The following is a 26283-nucleotide window of genomic DNA, read 5'->3' on the forward strand; positions in this document are numbered from 1 at the left end:
ATCATTTCATGTTTTTGATATACAAAAGTTCTGAGGAAATCTAAGACAGGGATGATTTACTTTTATTTTGCTTCAATATTTAAATATTTTTTTTTCTTCCCAGGGAGAAGTAGGCCGGATGGGACCCACAGGGCCTAGAGGACCAATGGGAATTGGAATACAGGGTCCAAAGGTGAGTTGATTGCTTCTAAGATGCTACTAAGCCATTTACATTACACAGTGTAAGGCTTCCTGAATGTAAGGAAGAACATGCATCCACCATCTAAATGTATACACCTCATTTCTCTTAACTTAAAATGTGACTAGGAAGAAAAGTATAATTATTATTTTTCTGGTTTTTTTTTTTTTTTTGGTGTTTCTGTTGGAAGCAGTTGTTATGAAACTCATACTTCCTTGGGGTAGGGACCTTGTTCATCTCGTTTGTTATTGGATGTCAGTTTTGACCACGTGGTGTACCTCAAATACTGCTGTAGGGATGAATTGCGACTTCCTGTAACCTTCGCAGGTTCTGTACTTAACGTGACAGTATATAGACTCTAGTGAGCTACTTTGAGCTTTGAACGTCTCTATTGTTTGGCTATCATTGACAAGAGTCTAATAAATATTTGGATAGTAGAAGAATATATCAGATGTCAGCTTAGCAAGAACATACATATAAAGAGATGATCCCAAAAGATCCTAACATTGTATTATAATTATCATCATTATTATTAATGTATTAATAAAGCAATAAAAGATGTCATTTTTGCATGGCTTTGATATAATATATGCTATGCTAAGTACTAAGTATGATATATGTATATACAGAGATATAGATATACATAGTGTACATGTATACACATGCAGTATATGATTTACATGTCAATTTAGAGAGACAGTCCCCAGTATGCAGTATGTTAAAGATCATCAGTTAGACTACCTAGGTTTAAATTCCAGTTTTTTCAGTAGTCTTAAATATTTAAATACATTTAAATATTTACTCACTTAAGAACTTCACTTTAGGAGAGTATCTCATTTCATGTTTACTCACTCCCCTGTTTATTGCAGTTAACAATTGTTAGCAATTGTAGTTCCAGTTGCTCATTGTAGCTTCTCCTGTCTCACTTACATTCTACCACATACATGCCACATTTTCTTTTGTGTAAGCCAGACTTGTACAAAACCACACAGAGGTGCAACTGTTAAGTTCCAGAACACCCAGTCCCTGGTTTGGATGCTGTAGGAATCCTGTCTCATGTAGACACCATGTCACCTCTTATCCACAGTATAGCCTCATCTTAACAGGAAAATATGAAATATACAGAGATACATTTCATCATTTTAATCTTTATTCCCTGGAAACTAAATAAAAGCTTTTTCATGTGCTCAGTGGACCTTCAGCTTCCCTCTGTAGGCTCCCATGGAGCCTCAGTACGTTATGCTGGTTTTCACTGTTAGAGAGCTTTACGTCTGCATAGTGAGCTTTGTTGGCAGGATTACAAATAGCTTGCCCTAGGTTGTAACTGACATATATCCTTTTAGTGTGTAGTTTGACATTTTGATGTGTTTCTCTCATTTTATGTCTTGTGCTTTTAAAATATTATTTTAAAACACCTGAAAGTCATGAAAGTATTCTCACTTCGTTTTCTGAAAATTTTATCCTTTACATTTTTAAGTGGTCCCTTACCCACATGGATTTTAGCTTTGTGTGTATGGATAGGGGTCAGTGTGGGGAATCTGGATTTCCCCATATTGACAATGTGTCTCTGTTTTACTGTTTCAAACACCATTTTTGCCACACTGGTTTGTAATGGCCCCCATATCTTGTATCAGTTTAACTGTCTATGTCAATAATAATCAGTGTGTAGGCCTCTCTATTCTGCTTCCTGTATCTATTTGTATTTCTATGCACTGTTGCCTTCCTGTCTTCATTCTGGCTAATTTAAAATATGTTTTATCACTGGGGATACAGCTCAATTGATAGAGGGCTTGCTTAACACATGGAAAACCCAGGGTTCAGTCCCCACCACCATATAAACCTGTGTGGTAGCACATGTCTGCAATTCTAGCACACAGGAGGCAGAGGCAAAAGAATCAGACAGTCAGGGTCATCCTTGGGGCCACACAGCAAGTTAGAGGCCAATCTGGAATACATAAAAACCTTTTTCAAGGGGGGGGGAACATAACATCGAATAACAAAAAGAATATTCTTATCTTTCTTGGTTATTGTTCATCCTAACACATTTTAGGTTCAGGTTAGCTTGTCAAATTTGATAAAGTGTCTTATCGAATCTACAGACCAGCTATTGAGTTCTTCCAACCATAGGGTAAGGATTTCTAGCTTTCCAGGAAAATATTTTCACTTCTTCTACCCCATAAGGTCATTCCCAGGATCCTCAAAGAAATCTTGGCAGTATGAATCATTCTCTAAATTATTCTCTTTCCAACAACTTCTGAGTAGCTACTACAGGCTATTGGAGAGGCACTTGCTTTGTTTTAATTTTTGGCAGGTTGAGCCTTATATGAAGTCACTCTGTGAAATCACTATTTCTGATTGAATTATTTCTTACTTTTCCTTTTACCTATGATCTTATTATTTGAATAAAAACAAAAGTACATGATACCTTCTGCAAACCTTTGAAGTACTCCCTTCGGTCAAGGAAATTCTCTTCTATTTCAACTTTTACTAAAAAATTGCTTATTCATTATAAATCAGTAGTAAATTTCAGTCAAGTTCAATGGCTACTGAAATAATTGTAGCAATTTTTCCTTTTTACACTGTTAACCTGATATATTAATAGGGTTTTTAGATGTTGAACCAGTCTTTTCTAGGTAAAGACAGCTTTTTAAGGTAAACTCGTTTAGGTAATGTACACGTGGTGCTTTCTTTTTAAAAATACTCCAGTCAATTAATCTTTCATTGAGGGTGTTTCATCCTTTTGAAATAACTATTCATAGCGTTGCTAGCATATAATAAATAAACATGCTTACTATATACACTTTGACAGATTTGGGCGTATGAATGATGGTCTTGAAGCTTTCTCATTGAAACCAAGATAATAAAGGCATTCATTATTCATTAGAGTCACCACACACCCTTTCTAAAACTGCTCTCTGCTCTTCCCTAGCTTCTGTATATTGATGGGCTTCCCACAACCTGCTCCACCATTGACTACTTCTGAGCTACATGTTGCTTCTTTCCACACAGCAGAATTACTCTAATATGCACTTTACAGGGTGGCTGAATAGTTGTTTCTTTGTACAAGGACACCACAATTTACTTATTCAGTTTCCTGGTGGTAGAAATGTTGGCTGTTTCTAAACTTTCACTGTTACAAAGTACAAACATTTATTGAAGTGTCTCTGGTCAACTGTTTCCCCTTTTCTTGAATACACATCTAGGAATGAACTGACTAGCTTAAATCAAAATGGGTAAATTTTTGTCTCTTTCTCTGTTTTGTTTTGTCGTGTTGTGTTTTGAAATTTTTGTATAAAATAGAGACCTTGTTCCTCAAAGTTTTGAAAGTTTAATGGGATTTGGCTCAAGAGCCAGTGAGAGCCTTGCTACCTTGGGAAGAATCACCACCTAAAGCAGAGGTTCTTAACCTTCCTGATGTGGAGACCCTTTAAGACATTTCTTAACCCTAAAATTATTTTGTTGCTACTCTATGACTGTCATTTTGCTATTGTTATATATTGTGATTAAGCATCTGATATGCAGGATGTCTGATATGCAGGATGCCCTACAGGTTGAGAACCATTGATCTAGAGGCTTTCAATCATTAGATGTGTTCGCTAATGGCATTGCTACATTAGGCTCAACATTTTAATTGTAGAAGTTAGGTCCTGCTTCTTCCTCCCAGCTCCATGCTCCCAGAAATAAGAATCAAACTCAAAGTATATTTACAAATACCTTGGCCGTATAACTAGGCTCTTCTCTGAGTAGATCATAAGTAAAGAAAACCCATTTATTTTAACCTACATTCTGCCACATGGGTGGTCACCTGTGCTTGGGTACCATGCGTCTGTCTCATTACATCTTCTGCCAAATCTCCTACCTGGGTCTATCCCAGAATTCTTTCTCCTCTCAGATGTACCTCCTTCCATTTCCTGCCTAAGCCACAGGCCATAGACGTTTTAATTGGCAGGTGAGGCATCTACCCAATACACATGATATTCTCTCCACAATTCCCCCTTTTAGTCCAATAAAAGGCTCTTTCCCCAGAGCTGGTATGACTATGCCATAGATAGAGTGTCCTGGAAAACCAGAAATCTATTGTCTCATAATTCTGGAGGCTACAAGTCTGAAATCAAGGTATCTTACAGCCATGCCTCAAATAAACCCTACAAGGAAGAATCCTCCCTGGACTATTTTTGGCTTTTCCCTATGGTTGTCAGTTCTCTGCTCTCCTAGACTGTGGCTGCTGCACCTCTTCCTTGTTTGCCTCTGATATTTCAGAGTTTCTGCTTGTTTTAACAGGGCCATAATGTCTTTCTATCATGATTCCAGTCAGACTGAGCTAGGACTTACCTTAACAACCTTGTCTAAGCTTGATAATATTTATAAAGATCCTATTTCCAACTACATTCAACTCTTCAAGGATGTCACAATTCAACCCATGGAAAAAGACTGAAAAACAGAGGGATTAGGTAACTTGCCCAAAGTTAAGAAGTTTTGTTGCTAATCACCTTTCTCTGTTCAGATGCATTTCTCAGCATTATAAGATATAGCCAATACCTCAAATTGAGGTACACTTTAAGGACATGTCATTGAAATAAATTTTTTATCCACCAGGGGGAGCCAGGCACAGTAGGGCTCCCGGGACAGCCGGGAGTCCCAGGGGAAGATGGGGCCTCTGGAAAGAAGGTAATCTTATGTTTTTATATATCATCAGTGTCAAAACTGTGGGACCCCACCAGCACCTCGGTCCTCCAGAACCTGAGGTTAAACTACCAGGACAGTGCCTTTAAGAACGACTTTTCTTTTTCTTTACACCAGAAAGATTCCTCCACTGTCTGGTTGCCCCATGTGCTCTGAGTTCTGGCTGGTGTTTTGGCCTGGGCATTTTCGCTTTCTTCCATGGTTCTTGAAGTCACATCAGTTTAATCTCAAACAAAACTACCTCTCTTCTTCCAAAAGAGAGAGAGAGAGAGAGAGAGAGAGAGAGAGAGAGAGAGAGAGAGAGAGAGAGAGTCTGTAAATGTATCTGGGAAGTTGAGGCTTATTGTAAAGATGTCCTGAACTATTTTGTGTTGACATTTGAAATACTCAGTTTTTAATAAAACTACTGAAAAATAGCAGATGGTGAGGTGGAAAGACTTTCTTGTTAAAAAAAAATCTACTGAATGTGAGCCAAGAGTCAAAGGAAAGTGAGCTTTAGCGCTTTGGAAATTGGCTGAGATGGGAGTTCTCTGTGGTATTTCAGCTGCTCTGGTTAAAGGGGAGTTTAATGTTAATTTATTCATTGATAAGTCTCCAACTGAATTTTGAGATGACACCAAAGGAAGGTATGGTGTGTTTTAGGGGGTAGTCCAAGTCAAATTCTCTGGCAATGAGAGGAGACACGAGGTGGGTTCTGCATTTTGTCCCCTATGAAGCAACTGAGGCAATGGTGTCCTTCCCTCCAGGGAGAAGCTGGGCTTCCAGGAACAAGAGGCCCAGAAGGAATGCCTGGAAAAGGACAGCCTGGCCCCAAGGTATGCAAATGACAGCTCTGCAGGAAGCAGCTGGCTGTGTGCTGGTCCCCAGTCAAGAGAGCCAATTTAAGAGCGATCTGACTTACGTTCTTGCGATGTCAAACATGTTTACATCTTGCTTAAAACCAGGAATACTGTCTTGTGAGGCTGAGAAAGGAGGCACATGTATATTATTCATCTTTATTTTCCTACAGCCCTCTTAAGCTCCAGCATCAAGAACTCAGCACATGTTTTCTCAATGAATGGTCAACTGATATTTAAAGAAAACATAGGAAGGAAAAGAATCCACCAGGCACATTGTTAGAATTTGAAAGTACATAAAGTTTATTAAAATGTTTATAGGCTTTCTTTTACATAATAGTAAGGCATATCACCTTATTAAATGTCAACTGGGTGACAGGGATTGTAGCTTAGTGGGAGAATGTACTCAGCAAGATCATGAAATGGATTCCTAGTATAAAGCAAATAGGTAAATAAAGTGACAATTTTTCACATCACCCCCTCTAGAAATGCTACTTTAATAACATCTTTGTATGTCAAGATGAGAAGATATAAATTCTCCCATAGGATGAGACCTTTAGTAACATAACATACCACCTCAAAGGTGCAAGAATTCCTGTAGTTCTTAGGCAGAGTTATCATTCACACCGCACACTGCTAGTATTCTATTTATAATTCCGTTAAAATATAGCTAATTGGCCTTATAAAAGTATAAAGTCAAACCCTTAACCCTGAGATACTGAAATTTAAATATATCTGTACAATTTCAGCCACTTGAACCTATCAACTTTTTCTTCAAACAAGAAGATGAAGAATATTTTTCAAAACATGATGTGTTTAGAAGTACCTGCCTATTAATAATCGGAAGTGAGAAAATTGAGAAGTGTAGTGAGAAAGATCTGAGGCTTAGGATATGAGGTGGCTGGAGAAAGTCCTCAGAAAAACAAGAGCACGTGAACCCCGAGTGAGGAAAACCTAAGAGAATGGGCAACAAAGCAGGGACAAAATCGGTATCAAAATGTCCCAGTCACCGAGGAGAGCATAGCACAAATAGTAACAGCACCAGATGATGCAGCCCAGGTCTTCTTTGGGCAGTGCTGGTGGTTAGTGACATGTGGCCGTGCACCTATTATGTTCTGAGATGTTTGGATCGGTACATTCAATTAACACTCTGGAGTTAATTGCATCATTGTGGATGCAGTGGGAGGCCCCTTGATTTATAGAGCATCCTTTTGTTGATGTGCTAGGATGTGATTCATTAGCTTTCAAGGTGCAGTCTCCAGATCAGCTGGGTCAGCATCACCCATGAGTATTTGACATGCAAATTATCAGGCTCTTGTTAGAAACAATCTAAATCGGCAACTCTGGACTGGGGATTTAGAAATCTGTGCTCTACCGAGCCCTCCACGTGATTGTGATATTTGTTTGAAAACTGTGGCTAAACCTGGTGTACCAACAATTTGCCCACAATCTCAGCCGCAAGCCCAAGGACAGATTCCTTCTCTGACTTGGGCCCACATCTGGGTGCCTCCCAGTGCAGCCTTATTGAGAGAGTACTTGAATGCTGTTGAGGTCTTGGTAGAAGGGAGTAGAATTCTTCACAGCCATGAGAGCACTGCTGAGGACAGCCATGCTGGGAAGCAGCAGGAGACAGTTTCCAGCTCTGCTGCAGGTTACTGCTTGAGTATCTTCTTACCAACCAAATTATTGGCCGTCTTTTTGTAGAGTGAAGTAGACTCCCCACTGAGGAAGAAATGGGGCCTTGATTTGAAAAATGTCTCTCTTAATGTTTTTAAACAGAAATAGCATGAAAATTGAGAGGCAGGATAAAAACCATCTCTTTGCCGAAATACCGAATGTATCAGAACCATCTGTGTACAGGACAGCGGGGCAGAAGACTCAAATTCAGACAAAAGTTCTCTAAGACTTGGAACTTAGGCGCAAAGAACATCAAATCGGTTTGAATTAATGATAAAGACTGACGAGGTTATTGAGGAGCTTTCTCAAACCTTGGGTGGCAAGGCTGTGCTCACGCCGATCACTTGAAAGCTGGCGTTTGAAAGCCTGGCTCTGATGTGGGAGCTGTGGAGGATGATGTGTTAATACGACCTCTGTATTTTTGTAATTATTCTGTCAGGGTGATGAAGGAAAGAAAGGAAGCAAAGGAAATCAAGGACAGAGGGGGTTTCCAGGACCCGAAGGGCCGAAGGTATGTTTCTTATATTCTCATCTGTGCTTCGAGGACATGGTAATTGTGTCTGGTTTTAATAGAATATTAAATTTCCACTTCAAATTTGATTACTTGTTTCCTTCCCAACAAATACACAATAAAACCCCCAGAGGAAAATGTCTTTAGACAACTTTCCAATCCAGACCATAATAGAATGGAATAAAGAAGTCTCACAAGGTATCTATCTGTGCTTCTGGGAGACAATCAGACGGCCAATCGTCTCTAGGAATTACCAAATGTTGAGAAACTGGGGTAAAGGTAGGGCCATAGCATATCCCTCTCCACCACGTTATTTTGCTAAACAGTGAGTCCAGCATTGATTGACAGGCATACTGAAGAGAAGCTTTGGAAGGCCTGTCCCATCCTGCTCTGCTCTGAGCCACATGAGCTAGTCACTCATATGACCAGAGCAATGGTGACAAAACAGAGTCAAAGGCAGCTCTCTACAGTCTCTGGTACTCAGTAAGTGCTTGATGCAGGAGTTACTCTGAGAGAAAAACCAATGCTGTGAAATGGAAGATAAGGGTCTGTGGTCCAAATTGTGCAGAGCAGGGTGCTAAGGGGGAAGTGGAGACTAAGAGGGTACAGTAAGAAGTGGCTTAGTGAGAGCATGGTATTGTTGATGTCAGCAAATTGGAATGGTAATCCTGAGACTCTATGTCTCCAGAAAGACACAGGTTATCAAAAAAAGAGATGAGAATATTTAAAAACCAAGTGAAGAGTAAGCAAGTTTCTTTTAGAGATTTTATTAGGTTTATTAATTTTACGTGTGTACATTTTGCCTGCATGTATGCACATGTACCGTATACCATATACCATATGACTCGTACTCATGGAGGTCAGACAAATGCATCTGATCCCTGGAACTGTAGTTAGGCATGGCTATGTTGATACTAGAAACAGAACCAGGCCTTCTGTAAGAACTACAAGTGCTCTTAACTGCAGATCTACCTCTCCAGCCCTGAGAAAGTAAGTTTTGAAAATTGGTGTCGTCAAAATAAGAGAGCAACAACATACGATTGCCTGTAGAACTATGATTGGTCATGTTGCTCATTACCCATCACTGTTGTGGGGACATTGCTAGAAAGCCAGGTGTCTTCGTCATCCCCTCCTCCCAACCCCTAACTCCACCCCACCCCCGTGTCACAAAGGTTTGGATTTAGTAGATTCTTGGGGACAGACTCAGGGGTCCACGTTTCCTTAAGGGCCACAAAGTAGTTCAAGAAACACATTATAAGGAATTGTCACTGTGAAAGAAATATATTTTACTAGCATTAGCAATAAGGCATTACTTTTCACTGTCGTAGCTAATATTATTCAAAGTACATCTGATGTTTTAATAGAGGATTTTTTATAGATGAAGAAAAAACTGCCATATTTTAAAGCACAATAAAGCCTTTTCATATTTTAAAAGTAATAAATCTAGAAACATAATTTTTGCCTTAACCCTGGTTTTAGTGAAGTTTATTAATTTATGTGTTTGTGTGTGTACATGTGCCATGGTGTGTGTGTGTGTGTGTGTGTGTGTGTGTGTGCACGTGTGCGCATGGTATGCATGTATATGTGTGCATCATGGCGTGTATGTGTGTAAATCAGAGGACAGCTTGTGGAAGCCAGTTTTCTCCTTTACCATGTGGATTGCGGGGACCTAACTGGAACTGTCAGGCATGACAGTAAGTGCCTTTACCTGCTGAGCTGTTCTGTCTTTAGTGGAAATTTTTTTACTGACTAACATTTTGCTCATTTGTAGAGGATTGGATGTGGGCTAATCTGTTGTCAGAGCGTGAATCATGTGTCATGTGCTACACCCACAGGTTTGGATTTCAGGATGAGCACACACGTGCTGTGGCATGAAGGAAGTCCCAGCAGGCTGTGTGCTCAGTTAATAGGCTGTGCTGAGGAGAAGTCCTACAGCAGAGGTGTCAGCTGGGCATGAACATGTTCCTCCTAGAAAAACTGGGATGACCCACCTCGTCTACTGAGACTTAAGGACTCATAGGTCAGGCAAAGGAGGAGTTAGCTAGTGAGCTGAGACCCTTGAAGGACGAACTGAGACATAGCATAGAAATAGTTGTTTCTGAGTTAGGCCTCTACCAGTTTTGTTTTGTTGTATTTTGTTTTGTTTTTTTAAAGGGCCAGATAGAACACAGTTCAGCTTTGCCTGCCAAGAAGCAAAATTGAGTTTGTTGTGTAGGCACTTAGATTATAACTGCTTGAAAATGTGAAAACTAGTCTTAGTTCAAGGCTGCCAAAACCTAGGGCATGCTGACTTCGACCCGCACTTTGTAATTTCCTCATCTTTATTCTGGAACAGTAGTTTCCAAATTTGCATGATTACAAACACCTGCCTGTAAAGTTTTGATCACATTCCAATACAAATCTGTTCATTTTTTTTAGTTACAATTTTTAATGTATAAACCATTTTGCTAATATATGTTTAAAATGTTCTGTAAATATTGTAAACTATTATAATTTTTGTGTAGGAAAATGAAAATATATTAAGTTGTGATATTTTCTTTCTCTACCCCCATGGGTCATTTTGAACACCTTGGGGTGTGTAGTAAGAAGCGCTTTAGAACAGAATCTCTCCAAGAGTGTTAGCCACACTTCTATCAGAATCCCCAGAGCTGCTAATAAAAATTCATATTCCTGGACCCCCATCCTTTAGAGCTGTGAGGTCTGGATTTCTGGGGCTTGTCACTGGGCACTGGATATTTAGAAATGTTATCTGTATGCATGAGTATTTGAGGAACCCTGGTCTAGACTCAGGTGACACACAGACATTACCGTTCTGCTTCTTGAGTCTTGGGAACTCGATATTAGAGAAAATGGAGGCAGAAGAACTTGATAGAGGGAGGGCAGGGAGGCAGGGGAGAGAAGGATGTTTCAATTTCCCTATTCAACTATAAAATAAAATACGTAATCTCTGCTTCTAAAAAGACTGCATACAATGGAATCCTGATATAACAGGAGCTGTGACAATACAAGCAAGGAAGCAAACCGGTTTATAAATTAGCCACGGACTGTGACACTTCTGCTGGAGACTATTTGTATGATTAAATACAAGATTTTCCCCTACGAGCTTCTTGGTGTACAATATAGAACATGGGTATCATGGATTGCTTCATATTTATTAGCCAGTAAAAAGCTACATGAGAAATAAAAAATTCCTACTATTCAGGAATTAATTGAACACATTTATCTAAAGGCACTGAGAACTTGCAGGGTAATAACTTCAGTGGTGGTTTACAGAGGATGTTCCAGTCATTTTCATATTCATACTTATAGAGACAGGGGTTTTAATATTCTGAAATGGGCAGATACTTGTTTTCTTTTCCTCCTATAATTACTGTATAGTTTCTCTACTTGAAATGTAACAGTTTTTTTCTGGTTTTCTCAGGGAGAACCGGGCATTATGGGCCCCTTCGGAATGCCTGGAGCATCAATTCCTGGACCATCTGGACCAAAGGTATATATTCTTGGCACTTTTTAAAGTTGTGGAGTAGAAATATATATGTATTTTTATGTCACTGATGATGCTTTTATATCACTTATGATGGTTCTTGTAAGCTAGAAGTGTAGTTTGGGGAGATCCTTAAGAAATATGCACAGATAAGCAGACTCAAAGCCAGACTTCATTCCTGACACTAAGCTTGCCATGTCAGCCTGTGTTCCTTCTCTCAATCCCCAGGCCTCAGCACATGTAAGACTGTTGCTACATTTACAGGAGAATCTACAAGGATCTATAATCAAAAGTCTGGAGGAGAAGATGCACTCAGTCTTACATCTAAATATTTGAGTCTAATCGTCACATATTACTTTGTGGATTTCCCCCGACACCTATAGAAACATTTATTGACCGGTTTATTAAGTCTTCAGTTGAGTTTCTCCAATTTGTTCGAAGGATGAGACAGACACATTAAGCTTTTTACGCATTGGCGGTCTATTATGACTATGCATTTCTGTAGTTCTTCATGTAACCTTGAGCCTTGCCAATGTTATTTAAAATGGACAGGGAGACCGAGGAGGACCTGGAATGCCTGGTCTCAAGGGAGAACCTGGACTTTCTGTTCGAGGACCAAAGGTATGATTTATTGATGCTTCCTTTCTGGATGTGAGAAGGTAGACTTGAGGAATGTAATGAAGAGATAGAATACTTGCCTAACACACGCAGGACCCTTTGTTTCATCCCTGCACTTCAAAACATAATAAGAGGAGGAGGAGGAGGTGGAGGAGGAGGAGGAGGAGGAGGACAGGTTTGAAGAAAAAGAGAAGGAAGAAGGATAGAGCAAGAAGAAGAGGACTTGATCCCTAATATATCAGCCGTCTTTCTGTCACCATGTTGAAATATATGCATCATCAATTCATTAGTTTATTTTGGCCCATGGTTTCAGAGATTTTAGACTGTGAATGTCTATCCCTTTTTCTTGAGGTCCGTAGCATCTTAGTACATCAAGGTAGGAATACATGATAGAAGGTTCCTGTTCACTTGTTGACAGTCAGCGAGCCAAAGGAGATAGGAAAGGGTTGCAGTTCCGATATCCATCCTGAGGAAATGCCCCCAGGTACTTGATTTCCTCCAACTAAACCTGACACTCTAAGGGCTCCACCAATTCCAGTGCAGCCACAGGCTGGGGGCCACTCTTTGAACACATAGATCTTTAAGGCTTGTTCAAGATCCAAGCTATCCTATTTAATAGGTTAATAATTTACTTATAATATCTATCTATCGATGAAATACATATAAAGAGGCTATGCCCTTTGTGGGGAGAAGGAAATTTTTAAAAATCCCACACAAGCTCAGCCAGGTTGTTCACCTGGGACCCTAGCTGTACAGTTGACTCAAGAAAATTGTTGAAATTTCTCATGTGAAACTATAGATGTTATCTAGCTCAGTTAATTGTGGGGACCATTTCCATGTTGTTTGGTAACTGGCTGTTCACACTCCATGATCTCTGCTGTGTATCTATTCTTTTTTTTTTTTTTCCGGAGCTTGGGACCGAACCCAGGGCCTTGTGCTTGCTAGGCAAGCGCTCTACCACTGAGCTAAATCCCCAGCCCCACTGTGTATCTATCCTTACTCTTCCCCATGCATGACAATGTACTCTTACATTCAGCCACACCTTTATCTGCTCATGATGCTGGGCATTGCAGATGATGATGGTATTTAAAGATGCTTGCTCTTTAGCCAAACGTTTTTCCTCTTTGGGGCTTTAGTAGTATTCTTGATGCCATTCATTTCCAATGGACTCATTTCTACATTTTTCAGGGTCCTATACGCCTTTGAGTGTACAATGGGAGGTTGGCACACTAAGTCACTTTTACATGCTACATCAGTGATCTCTCAGGCCCACCCTATTACCCATTTCAAAATACCCCATCCATTTGTGTGCTGTTATGTGTTGAATGAGAGACAGGTTACAGCAAATTGCTTCTGTAGGACATTTTCTACAGAATATAGTGAAGGAAGGAAATGTGGTAAAATTTGATTTATAAAATTGGTGTGAGATATCCTAAATCAAAATCAACCCCTAGGCTTGAACCAAGACACTTCCTAGCTTTGTTGCCTTGCTCATGGCTGTGCCCAAATACCTGAGAAGAAGCAATTTAAGGTAGGAAAGATTTAGTTTGGTTCATGGTCCAGGAGACATAGTCCATATGGTAGAGACAGCATGGAGACAGGGATTTTCTCACATCTTGTCTATTTAGGAATCAGAGCAAGGAGAATGCTGGGGGTCACATTGCTTTTCCTTTTCCCCCTTTTATTAATTCCAGACCCCAGTCTATGGCATGGTCCCAACCCATGTTCAGAGCAAGTCATTTCTCCTTAGGCAAAGTCACTCAAAACTCTCTCAAACACAAACATAGAAGCCTGTCTCCGGGTAATTCCTAATCTAGACAAATTGACAATGAGGAGAGCCCATCACACTTGCTGTTGCAATTAGAAGTAACCAAGTTACTGCAAACTCTGCAGGAGAGAAGACGAAGACCTGTAGGGAAGAGGTGTTTGTAATGTGTGCTCAGGGCCCCCTCCTCTGCGTGAGTACCAGCAGTTAATCGGCTACAGCTGCTGGTAATATATCATTGGCCTAGAGCACAGAAATAAAAACCAGAAGTAAACTGGATTCTTTTTCTTTTGAGCATAACCAGGGAGCAGTTACTTCGTATATATAATATATATTATACTTATACATAAGTATAATACATATTATTAATAATATATACTATATACTTATTTTGTTGACCTTTTTCTTGTATCCTAAGCATGGGGGCAGAGATGGAGTCTTACTTGGGAAACTGTCTCAGACATGAATAACCAGGATTATGTTAAATGTATCTGGGGTGGCTTAGAAAGCTGAGTTTGAGCCGTTTCCGTAGTTGGGGATATACTAAATTCCCTTCACCTTGATCTTGCTCCCTACCACACAGACAACTTTAAAAAAAATCATCTTGAGTTTCTGATGGTGGTCAATAGTGTACTCTGTTTCCATTAAGTGGCCAAATGGTCATTAAGGTGATCCTTTGTGAGGCTTAACCAGATAAAACCAGCTGCTGCATTCATGCCTCTCAAATTAAATTTAACGTTCTTGGTGCTTAAAGGGTCTGCAGCTTTTATCCTTCCTCATTCATTCATTCATTCATTCATTCATTGGTATAGAATTAGGATAAATGGAGAGCCAGACTGTGGGCAATATTTTGGATAGGAATAATCACAATTTGATCTCAGAATTGTCTAGTGTTTAAAGAAAATATTTGAGGGTATCATTTGCTTTTCCATTCATGGAAAATAAAAGCTGGACTATTACTGGAGTTTCCATCTAATGTAAAATAATAATAAATAAGTAAATTAAAGAACAAAGAACTTTTTTTTATCAAAATAAATAACGAGCACAGAGGCTGCAAGCCATCACAGTAACAAAACGGTGTGTTGAGAAAAATAGTTTTAAAAGCATACTTAGTAAGTCTTTGAAATTAATACATATTCTAAGAGATTCTTCAAGTCCTTTTTATCCCCTCTGTACCAATTTTACTCTACCCAGTGATTTTTTGGGTTTTTATTTGTAAGGGAATTACACAGTAACATGCTGTCTAAGGGAAAAGAATCATTCTCTCTGGTCTCTGTATAGGAGGTGAATGCCTGACAGGAAAAGTCATGGTGCCCAAGGTTAACAGCAAATAGTCAGGAGCCCATCACCTTAGTCTGCACCTTAGTCTGTTTGAACTCCATTTGGGTGATTCAGTGCTCTGTAATTTAGGCTCAGGGAGGAGCACAATAGATGTAACTCACTGTGCTAGGCTTGTTATATTTGACAGTCTACACTCAAAATCTGTTGTGTAATCTTTTTTCCTCCCCCCACTCAGTGCTTCCTAAATTTTCTCATGTTTATAATTCTCCCTAATTTATGGTACAATAAATGATTGTATATTTTTAATTAAAATAATAACAGTGGCTGTTTCTCAATTCTTGTGACCCATGTTTCCTATAGAAGTCTTTGTATGGTTCATACATTCCTTACTTTTCTGCCACACATCCTGGTAACCTCAAATGTTGGGACTTCTGAGGACATAAGCAATTGCTAAATGTAGCAGGATATTTTTCTAAAATTTCCTTTGCTTTGTCAAATCGATTGTTGTTTTATTGAATTAGTGTTTAGGTTAAGCTCTGCTAGATATCCTATGATTTGGTACCATGACTTGGTATTTGAATTTTTACAGGGTGCCCAGGGTCCCCGGGGACCAGTGGGTGCTCCAGGACTCAAAGGTGATGGCTATCCTGGTGTGGCTGTAAGTATAGATGTGTCTTCGTTTTCATATAAATCCTCTTAAGTGTATGCATATTAAAAACACATATTTGAACTATGGTGTGATGATTTGAAACATGTATATAATGTCATGATCAAATTGGGCTTAATTAGCATTCCTGTTTCCTTAAACATTTACCATTTCTTTGTGTTGGGTACCTTTAAATTCTTGTAGTTCCTTATAAAATGAATGGTCAGCTGTTTCAATGACAAAACCTTCCCTCCCTCCCTCTCTTCCTCGCTCCCTTCCTCCCTTCCTCCCACCCTCTTTCCTCCCAGTCTCCTCCTTCCTTCCTATTTCTCTCTTTACCTCCCTTCTCGTCCTCCCTCCCTCCACCTTTCTGAGGATTGCATACTCCAAGGATGCTTATTCCATCCTATATTACATCACCGTAGGGACCTCGAGGATTGCCAGGACCCCCTGGACCAATGGGCTTACGTGGTGTGGGAGACACTGGAGCGAAGGTAAGATTTTTAAAGTGAGCAACAGTACTGCTTTCTAAGACACGCTTATAGGTGACTTTGGTAAATGTGTTTTATTTTGTTCTGACACGGTAGAAGAAGAGAGATGTAGGAAATAACTGCTGAATTATTCACCTCTACTCATCCGCTTCCTGGGAAATGAACCTATGAATATGGTGATCGACTTCTTGGCCCTTGAACTGACTCTTTGGTAGCAAGCCTCATACTTTATTGCTTTCTCCTCTGCCTGGACCAAGGTCGGTTCAGAGCTTTCTTCTCTCCGCTTTTTCCTTAGCCTGTTTCAACCAATCCCACAGCTTTATCACTAGCTTCCTGATGATGTCACCCAAGTCTCCAGCCTTCCTTCCTTAAGTTCCTTTTCTTGTTGATCTAATTTATTACATATTTTTTCCTTATAGATATCTTTAATCTAACATTCAAACCCTTGGTTCTTATCCTGTGGTACTTTCCATCATCCTTGAAGTAAATCAACCTTGGTCCCCTGTTTTCCACAGTTTTCCTACAAATCCTTCCCCTTGCTTCATTCTGGCAGTCATGTTCAAAACGATCCTACAGCCTGGATCATTTTCTTCTGTGACTTCCTTCAGGCAAACCACCACCATGCTGGAGTACTCAGATGACCTCTTCACTGAGTTTCCCGCTTCCAAATCTGCCCTCCTGTAACTTAGCAGGTTAGGTGGTCTTTTAAAACCGCACATCAGAGAAAATTCCATTTCTCTTCAGAAATACCCTGGTGGCTTCTCTGGACTTAGAATGAAACCCAGAGACAATCTCAGGCCTTTGAGGCCCTTATGACTTGACATGGCTTCCCTAGACCCAACATCTAGTCACCCTGGGCTACCATCCCTGCAGCAGATTCATGCTTTCAGAGTCATAGATCTGCAAGGATAATCAGATCTTAAGGCCTTGGCTAAAGTTTTCTTTTGGATTTCCCTTATAAAACAGCATCCCTGCTGCCTTTTGTCATAGGTTCCATGTGTAGACCAAATGGATCACTCTAAGGAGTCATTATACTTATTTATACCAATGGCACTCTGTGGGTTCCATGAGATGTGAGGCTTCTTGGAGGTAGGTTCTTCGTAGTCTCTGCTAACCTCTTGACTCGAGAACTGTTAGTACCCCACTCTAAAATCTATTGAGTTAAGTGGAAAGCAGATGGATGTTCAATGTTTTCACAGGAAAAGATATTTGGAATGATTCAACTATTCACTTAGACCTGTCATGTCTCTAGGCCATTATACAAAGACCTATGCATGCTTCATGCCGATTGTTACTTTTTTGTTGTTGTCTCTGCTGCACGAGTTAGAAGTGAGAGTGCTTATGTTCTGCCTGTCTAGGGGATAGTAAGTGCTCTTTTCGTCTGCCAGCTTAAGGGGAATGAAAGACTAAAGACCCATGGCCAAAACCATCATCTGTAGGAGAGATGTCTCTATCTGCCCCAGTAGTAATTCTTGGGGGTAATTGCACGAATCTCAGTGAGAAGTGTAGCTGAAAGTGCCAGATAAATCATGCATGTAGATCTTGAGATGCCCTAATCAATGGGGGGTTTGACTCAGGACTAACTCCGGTCCGCAAATAAGCCTTGATGTCAACAAGCCATACAATATTCAGATATTCAGACACTTTTTTCTTTAACACATAACATCTATCAAAACATTAAAATTTAATAAAGTAGAAAGATTTGATATATAAATATCATCACTTCCTGCTCCAAATGAAACATTGGTAAACCCTTTTGTTATTATACTAAATATTTCCCTACAGGAAACAGAAGCTTATTTCTATTTAAAATAAGATATGAAATAAAATATGTTAACTATATACTTGGCTGTGTTTGTATTGCAAAGTAAGCATATGGCCATTTATATTTTCAAAGAGTAGCTGGTTATGAATATTTATACAAGTATTATTATATTAAGTTATCATGCTACAGCTTCATCTGTAGCATTAATAGCAACAAAGATAATGAACATTTAAAATTTAATCCTTATGAACATTCTCCTTTGTCGGATTATTTAATATGCAGACTGAGGTGTTTTCTGAGTGATTTTATATATCATATTCCTGAAAAAAAAAAGAACCTCTTGTACTTACTTTCCTATTTTTCATTACTTTCTTGGCATAAATGCCAAGCAAAGTGTTCTTACTTGTAATTTTTTTTATCCTACCTTTTTGATTTTTTAAAAGCAGCAAATGTATTTCCAGAAGTCCCACTGCACCTTTTCCAAAACTCCTCTTGGGCTCCGACTTGTTTCCAGAAGTAGGGGGTAGAAGAGGAACAGAACCAGACTCTACCTGTTTCTGTTCATCTGTTCCCCCTGCACTGTACTTCCTCTCTTCCTTGCCTCCGTCTCTTCCTGTGCAGAATATGTTAGCCCCAGAACTCTAGCTCAGAAAAAGATACTAGGAACACGAGCTAGTCTTAAAAGCAAAGAAACTTTTCAATGATAGACTTGAAAATAAAGGAAATTTTGGAAGCAGACAGTAGCTTATAAATAACTTTCAAAATCATCTCTCCTTTTGCATAGAGGCCCTAAGTCTCCATCTGGCCTTCCCTTCCGAAGACGACTAGGGAAGCACACATGTACACATACATACACAGACATACATGAAGGAAGTAAAGGAGATCCTTTGAAAGAGTCGAATTTGAGTTAATGTTGTACAAATCAGCACAAACATGTCAGTGACAGACAACAAAAACCTGGCACCCAAATATGTAACAAATCTTCCTGTTTCTTTGAGTTAAAATGACAGACACTGCAGGTATTGAGAGGTGTGTGTGCCCACTTTTCTATCTTGATATGTTTTTCATTTAAACTCTGTGTAGTCACCTTAAAACCTTGGCCTTAAGGCATCAACTTGTGTTTTGAAATGAGGAAACTATTAAGGTTGATGATTAATTTATGATGGCTTATGTGATATTTAGCTAAGGTCACATATGTTTAGCATATGACACAAACAGTGGAATCAAAGCTTCCAAGTTTTCAAACATAGAAAAAGAAATGCCTGGCATCTAGCACCTTGTTGGACTCTGTTTTTTTTTTTTTTCCTAGTAGAAACTGTTTATAGACCATCATGTTTTGGCAAGAATTTCTGAGCTCTATCAAAATTCTCCTAAAAAATTTCAAGGACAACAGTAGATGTAAGTTTGCAAGTCCACCTGGGAAACATACTGGGAATGGACCAAAGCATTTAGTCTCTTGTTGAGTGGAAAAGGCTCACGCTGTGTCCTGAGGTCTAGACCCGTATACTATTGGACCCCTGATGGAAACCATCCTCAGAGACCTCACCCATCTCTGCTTGTGTTCCTCCACTAGAGCCCTGAGGATAAAGGGATCCTTGTGATTTCCGGATATTTAGGAGCGGCAGTTAAGTCATTGCTCTTATGTCTTTACATGAAAAAAAACCCAAAGGAGCCTGAAGCTGAGAGGAGAACCTCAGATAAGTTTCAGTCTTGGAGTTTGCTTTAGGCTTAATTGAAATAGAATACGGGGATGGCTTTCTGAGTTCCTCAAGGGCAAATTCATCTTGCTTGGTCTTCTTCCTTCTGTTAGTGCTGGAAAAAGCCAAGGTTGTATCAGAACCTGTGGAATGGTTTCATGTACACTTATCCTTCAAGCCAATCTGGATTTGGGGGCATTCAAATGGCTGCTTAGTTATCAAATGTTTGAAATAATATATGTGATCAGAAGGTTTATTGAGTTTTATTGTGCTTTGAATTATGATAGCATTAAAATTAGTATTTTCTCTAAATATTTCTAAAACACTGCATTTTGAACAATTTCCCCTTTTTTTACAGAGGAGAGGAAATTGATGACCAGAGGTTGAACAACTTGTCTCTCTACAATGTAAACATTTTCATAGCATGTGTTCCTGAGAGTGAATCTATGAATGTGATGACTAACTGACTGAATGAAGGCAGGATGACTTTCCGGTTTCCGGTGCTCAGTCAGAAGATCTGTCCATGTCCAAATTGTCTCACGCTGTTTTGCATGCAGTTGGATTGCTTTTCTTTTTATTCTAGCTTTTCCATCATCAAAACTTAGATGATGTAAACTGCAAAGAAACGCACAAACGCAAACCAAAAAGAGTTAAACATTTCCCCCCAAATTAAATATCGAGTATTGTAAATACATCCTTTATTTGACAAAAGTGGCCCATAGTAATAAATTAAAATGCAAGTCTATGTGAAATTCCACTGAGTATCATTATTCTAAAAATGTTCCCAGCATCTGAATCGCTTCTCTGTTCTCGGCAATGGCTCACATATGTGCATGCTGCCACTGAGTCTTGGCAGAATAGAGGACCAATTCACACAGAGATGCATTAGGAATCTGGGCCTTCCATCAGCAGATGCAGCTGGACAAGGAACTCCATTTTGAGCAGGCCAGACAAGAAGGGCCAGTCAAGGATGCAGGCTTACGGATGACGATATTAAGGATTCACGATTTCCAAAGTGGACTAGAAGCCCACCTCTTCACACTAGACTCCAAATTTGGAGGATGCAGAAAATGGGGGTGAATCTGTGAGGGGTTCAGGGATACTTAGAATCAAAATACATTGTCATGAAATTCTCAAAGAATTCCCAAAAATTATGTTAAAATTGCTAAGCAATGGGAGATGAGCTCAAAGTATAAATCAAGCCAGAAACATGTGAGGTTTGACAGTTAGGGAGCTTGACCTATAGGCTTCTGAAAAGGTCAAGTTCAGGACCTAGGAAATCTGATGAGGTAACTTTTCAAGGCAGTTTTGAAGTAAACCTGTGTGAAAGCTGAGCTCACTCCAGGCTACCCACTACTTTGAATACTGCTTTCTTCTCTGCTTGCTGTTTTCTGGGGCTGCAGTCCACTTCCCTGGAGTGCACATATACGTCTCTGCCGCCCTGAAGAGAAACACTAAACCTCGAACGCTCATGACTGGCATCAGCGTCAACACATTTTGTGTTTTTAGTAATGCAGCCTGGAGGAACTTCCTCCCTATGAAAAGCTCCAGTGAGCTGATTTTGAGATTAGAAAGAAATTACCAACAAGCCTCAATGTTCTACAGCAAGCTTTAGTGTTATCAGGAACTAAGAGAGACATTTGCTTGAGGGCGATTGTAAATGGTAGAGGAGTTAAATTTAAAGCTAGGAAGAAAGGAAATGTGATAGCAACTTGAGAATTGGTCTTTCTGGAGCCTTTTCAATGGTTTTTGTAATCTCATAATTCTTATGCTTGTAGTCATCACTGTTTTTCTGGTCCTTTAATGGCCATCAGTGAGAAGTGATAGAGGGATATGACAAGCATTTAGTTGGTCAATCTTTTATAAGACTGTTATCTGGGAGTCTTTATAAAACTTCTAAAATTTCCACTAACATCATTGTGAGTATGGTATCCAAGAGTTACTAGACCAAGGCATTCATTGACCTAAGTAATGGTGCTTATGTGTTTAAGGACATTGTAGTTACAGCTTAATTTCATTTTGAAACCAGAAAAGGAGAGACATTAACCAAATGCTAATCATTGCCTTGATTTCTCCTTCCTTATTGAAATTCAACCTCCTCTTTGCTTCATCATTTAGTGAACTCTTCAGAGTGTCGCTTCCTGAATAATTCTCAAGACTGATGTTCCACAGTGAACTCATTTTAGTTTTTGATATCCCCAAACCAGAAAAGAGTGAGACCACTGCATGAATAACTGTAAATTATTTCCCTACTCCTCTCAAATAATGGCAAGGGTTTCACTGGCCTAAGCAAAGGAAGAGAAGTTCAGGAAAGCCTTGTTAATATATATGTTTGTGTAAGGCAGTCTAATGGGTCAATTATTTTCTAAAATATTTTATCTGAATCTTACAAAATATAGAAGGCACAACAATAGGCCATTTCTTCATCATTGTTGCCTTAGTGCCATTTGTCAGCTCCATGACTTTATGAGGTCATTTAGTTCCCCCTTGGCTTAGCCTCCTCATCTGTGATTGTACTTCACAGGGTTATTCTGAGAGATGCATGAGGTGATGCTCCTAAGGCATTTTCCTGCATTTTAACAGGAAAACATTCTAATTAGTAGCCATCATAGCGTGCATCATTACCAAATTGAGTACATTGCAGGCTGGACGGAAAGAGAATCAAAGGACTTGTCTAGATAGGTGATCTAGGATTAGATCACTGCAAAGTCTGGGGTAAGCCACAGAATCAGGAACAGCAGTGAAGGGAAGTGAGGGGATAGCAAGAGAAGATTCAGGCAGCCATGCACTTACACAAGTGGCATAGGCTTTTATAACCCAGGGAGAATTTTATAACTCAGAATATTGTGTTGCTGTTGCTGTTGTTTTCTCCTTGAAAATATGGCTGACCTGATGTAGGAAGGAAAAAAAAAAAACCCATTTACACTCACACAGCTATGGTCTCTGCATTAACTAGCACCTGGAAAAAAGTCTCTGGAGACAGTGACCCTTTTAGATCTGGTTTTAGCAGTCATAAAATGAGAAATGGACTCAGAGAATTGAATTTCACCAAGCTACATAGGTTTGGGCATGTCCTATGTCCTCTAAAGCCTCAGTTGCCTTATCTATCAAATGTAAGCTGATGTTCATGGGGTTATTAAGATAACAAGTGAAATTACTTGCTGCATAATAAACTATGTAAATGTTTATTATTATTCATAGTAGTAATTTTATTATAAATTCCAGCAAAGGTTTGCTGATGTGAGGAAAAGGTGCATGTAGGAGTAGCTGGCAATTCTTTTTTTCCTTTCTTATGTGAAAAACTCAAAGTTTAGTGCATGCTTAATATCACCATCACAAGAACTTGCATGATTTTTTTGAGGAGTCAAAAGGAAACCACTCTGCAAGGTTATGGTGGCTAAAACCTTCACTGGATCATTCATCCACAGGAACAAGGTCTGCAGTCAGACTTAAATTTGGCCATTCGGTGAGATAGAGATCCCCTTTGTGGACAATGAGAAGGGAAGGCCATTGAACAATATTTTCTTGAAGGAAGAGGAGGCAGATAATTGTAGAGCTTAGACTGGGGGATTACCAACTTGGTGAAGTGGTTACAAAAAGCAACTCCAGACTTTACTATTTTGTTCATTGTCTCCTAGTACAAGGGCTCCCTCTGCAGGCTCTAACACCCTCCAGTGTAACATGACTAGCTAAATCCATTACTAGAGAATGCTACTCTACCTACTGACAATAGACCTACACACTGAAAAACTGCCAGAGGCAAGCACTCTTGCTCCTAAGTGCCAGCTCTGTTATGGTAGAAGCCATGCTGTTGAGTGACGACATGAGAGTCATACACTCTCCTCTTTCTTCCATGCCCAACTGTCGTGGTTTAACAGGGGCTCATAGCCCAAGGGATAAGAGAGACGGCACACTTATAATAAATATTCTTCATCCACATGGGGAGATTCCTTCTCTCTATATTTGTAGTTTATCAAATTCTTGATACTGATAGGAAGTGTTGTTGATAGAAAATATGTGTACACGCTTTTAACATGATCAGTAGTAGTTGAGAAGACACTTTTAAGCAAATACAGGGAAAATACCATGTGTCAGAATGGCATGTCAATTTTTCTTTCTTCAAAGAATGAGATTAAAAAAGTTGTGCCTTTGTTTATATCCTTTTTTAAAAATTATGTGAAATTTGGTACATACCAAGAATGTATGAAACATGCAAATTCTACCCACAACACTGGTTATCTACCCATGTACCTCTCTCCTTCAGGCATTTAAAATTATCACTTAAATTATTCTTTTTTCCTACCACACTACAACAATATTGACTCATGGTCGCTGGTGAGATTTTTATTGGATGCTATTCATGAATTTAAGAAAATATTATTGAGACCATTTTGTTGTGAACATTATTAAGCATATAAGAAATCCTCCTCCCCCCAGCTTTTATATTTTCATTACACTTCATCAATTGTCAGTATGCACTCTGTCTGGTTTCATCTGTATTCCCTACTTTTCTCTCCACTGACTTTTTCTGAAATAATCCCCAGACATCATCCACAGAAAGATTTGATATTTATCTTTCAAATAAAAGAATTTCCTTTCAGAATGTAACTGCAGAACCACTATAAAACCCAAACACATCAACAATTTCTTACAATAGCAATATCTAGTGTTGAAATCTTCCAGTTTGCCTCATGCATTTTTAATAGTTGCTTTGTTCAAATAAGTTGGGTCTGAGTGATGCCCACACATTGTGTTAGATTGAGGTATCTCTCGTGTCTCTTGGAATCAGTTTAGTTCCCCTTCATTGCATTCTTACACTTCATGAGTATATTGTTTATACTTGAGGTTTTCACTGATGCTATCCTCTATAGTCATGGAGGGGCTCCACTGTGTTTCTCTTCCTGTCTTATAAACTAGCAGATTCTAGCTACCCGTTCAGAGCCAGGTCTAGTTTTTCTAAGCCACATTAGTGGTCAGGCGGTGTGCTCCACAGAGGAGGTATATGGTGTCCAGCTACATCATGTCTACTCTGTCTACTGTATCCTGAGAAGAGAGATGTGATCAGCAACTCAGGAAAGGAAGCCATCATATCTGTTTGACAATATATTTAGTGATGCTAAGTAAAACCTACTTAGCTATGTTTACTGGTACTATCTTGGACTGAAGGACATTAAAACTCTGACAGATATTACCCTTGTCTCTTTTAAGAAGCGGCAGAGAGGTAGATCAGTCAGGTGTAGCAGGAGGCCCTCACACAATACAGACATTTTCTTTATGGACGCAGAGGTTCCCAGAAAGGAGAGATCATAGAAACAGGTCTGACACAGGGTACTCATGTTCTCGGCTTGAAGTTCTTCATGTGAGATTGATCCTTAACACTGGAGGAACTTGAAGTTACTCTGAGCTGACAGTCAGTAGGAGGGAGATGTTCCAGTGGCAATTAGTGCCTGGAGCTTCAAAGGCATACAAGTGCTGGATGGAGCTATGCTGTGTGGACTTTTTCTGAGGACACTTGAACAAATGTCTACTCATCCCAGGTGGAGCACGATGACAGAAATAAAGAAATGACTCCCCTTAAGTGCAGTGTGGAAGACCAATGAGTTTAATAGGAGCAAACTTACAGGAACCTGAATGAAGAGGTATTCACAGGAGCTTGGGCAAGGTGAGAAGAATTGAGCCAGTAAAAACTGTGAGCTCTAAAGTTACCCAGACTATTTTAATTATACTAGCATTAGAAAGACAAAGATCATGGGACATACAGATCCAAAGCCTGATTCTGAATCTTCTTTTAAAAAGAATTTTTTAAGCAATTAGATAGATAGATAGATAGATAGATAGATAGATAGATAGATAGATAGATGGATGGATGGAAGATGGGGGTGGGGAGGTCATGTCAGATGCCCTGGAACAGAAGTTCCAGACAGGTGTGACCTGCTACATGGATGCTGGCACTAAACCTGGGTCCTCTGCAAGATCAACTAGTGTCTTAACCGCTGAACCATCTCTCTGGCCCCTCCACTCAGGTATCCAGTGATATTTTACCAGTTTACCAAGTAGGACTACTGTCTTCACAGATCATTTTTAGAACATTTCCTTACCTCCATAGGATTCCTCCATACTTATTTATAATCAATTCATGTCCCTAATCCTGTCCTCAGGTGACTACTAGTCCATGTTTCTATAGATTTATTTTCCTCTGGACATTTCCTCAGTGGAATCCTACAGCACGCCAGTATCTGTCAACAAGAGCAACGTTTTTCAAGCACATCCACATTGTGGCATGAATCCATAGTTTGTTTCTTGCAGAATTTTGTCTATTCCTCCTGCGGACAATGAACCTTGGGTTCTTTCTGGGTTTGAGCTGTGGTGAATAACCCTGCTGAGGAGACTCGTGAGCAGGAGGTTGGGTGTTACGTGCTCTTACCTTCATCAGATAGATGCTTGGCAGTGAAATCACCGGGTCAGGTGGTAAATATATGTTGGGTTTTAAAAGGAACTGCTGAACTGTTTGCCCAAGAAGCTGTAATAGCTCTTTGGGGTGACTGATTTTCCAGTGTGCTAAGCCCAACCTCTTCTTAGTGGCTGTGTAGACTTGGAAAGCGTTGGTTGTTTCCTCTTTAATTAAAGCAGGTGTGTAGTGAACTGACATTT

General features: G+C 39.5%; 1 protein-coding gene across 1 annotated transcript in view; it reads left to right on the forward strand.

The window, feature by feature from the left end:
* The window catches only part of Col28a1 (collagen type XXVIII alpha 1 chain), a 149869-nt gene that overhangs the window by 62291 nt on the left and 61295 nt on the right, over window positions 1-26283 (forward strand). Inside the window, exons 18-25 of the mRNA XM_032906950.1 lie at window positions 104-172; window positions 4775-4846; window positions 5608-5676; window positions 7814-7885; window positions 11307-11375; window positions 11922-11990; window positions 15623-15691; window positions 16105-16173. Coding sequence (XP_032762841.1) covers window positions 104-172; window positions 4775-4846; window positions 5608-5676; window positions 7814-7885; window positions 11307-11375; window positions 11922-11990; window positions 15623-15691; window positions 16105-16173 — 558 coding nt within the window. The remainder of the gene's footprint in view (window positions 1-103; window positions 173-4774; window positions 4847-5607; window positions 5677-7813; window positions 7886-11306; window positions 11376-11921; window positions 11991-15622; window positions 15692-16104; window positions 16174-26283) is intronic.

This window comes from Rattus rattus, chromosome 6 (assembly GCF_011064425.1).
Source record: "Rattus rattus isolate New Zealand chromosome 6, Rrattus_CSIRO_v1, whole genome shotgun sequence".
Lineage (NCBI taxonomy): Eukaryota > Metazoa > Chordata > Mammalia > Rodentia > Muridae > Rattus > Rattus rattus.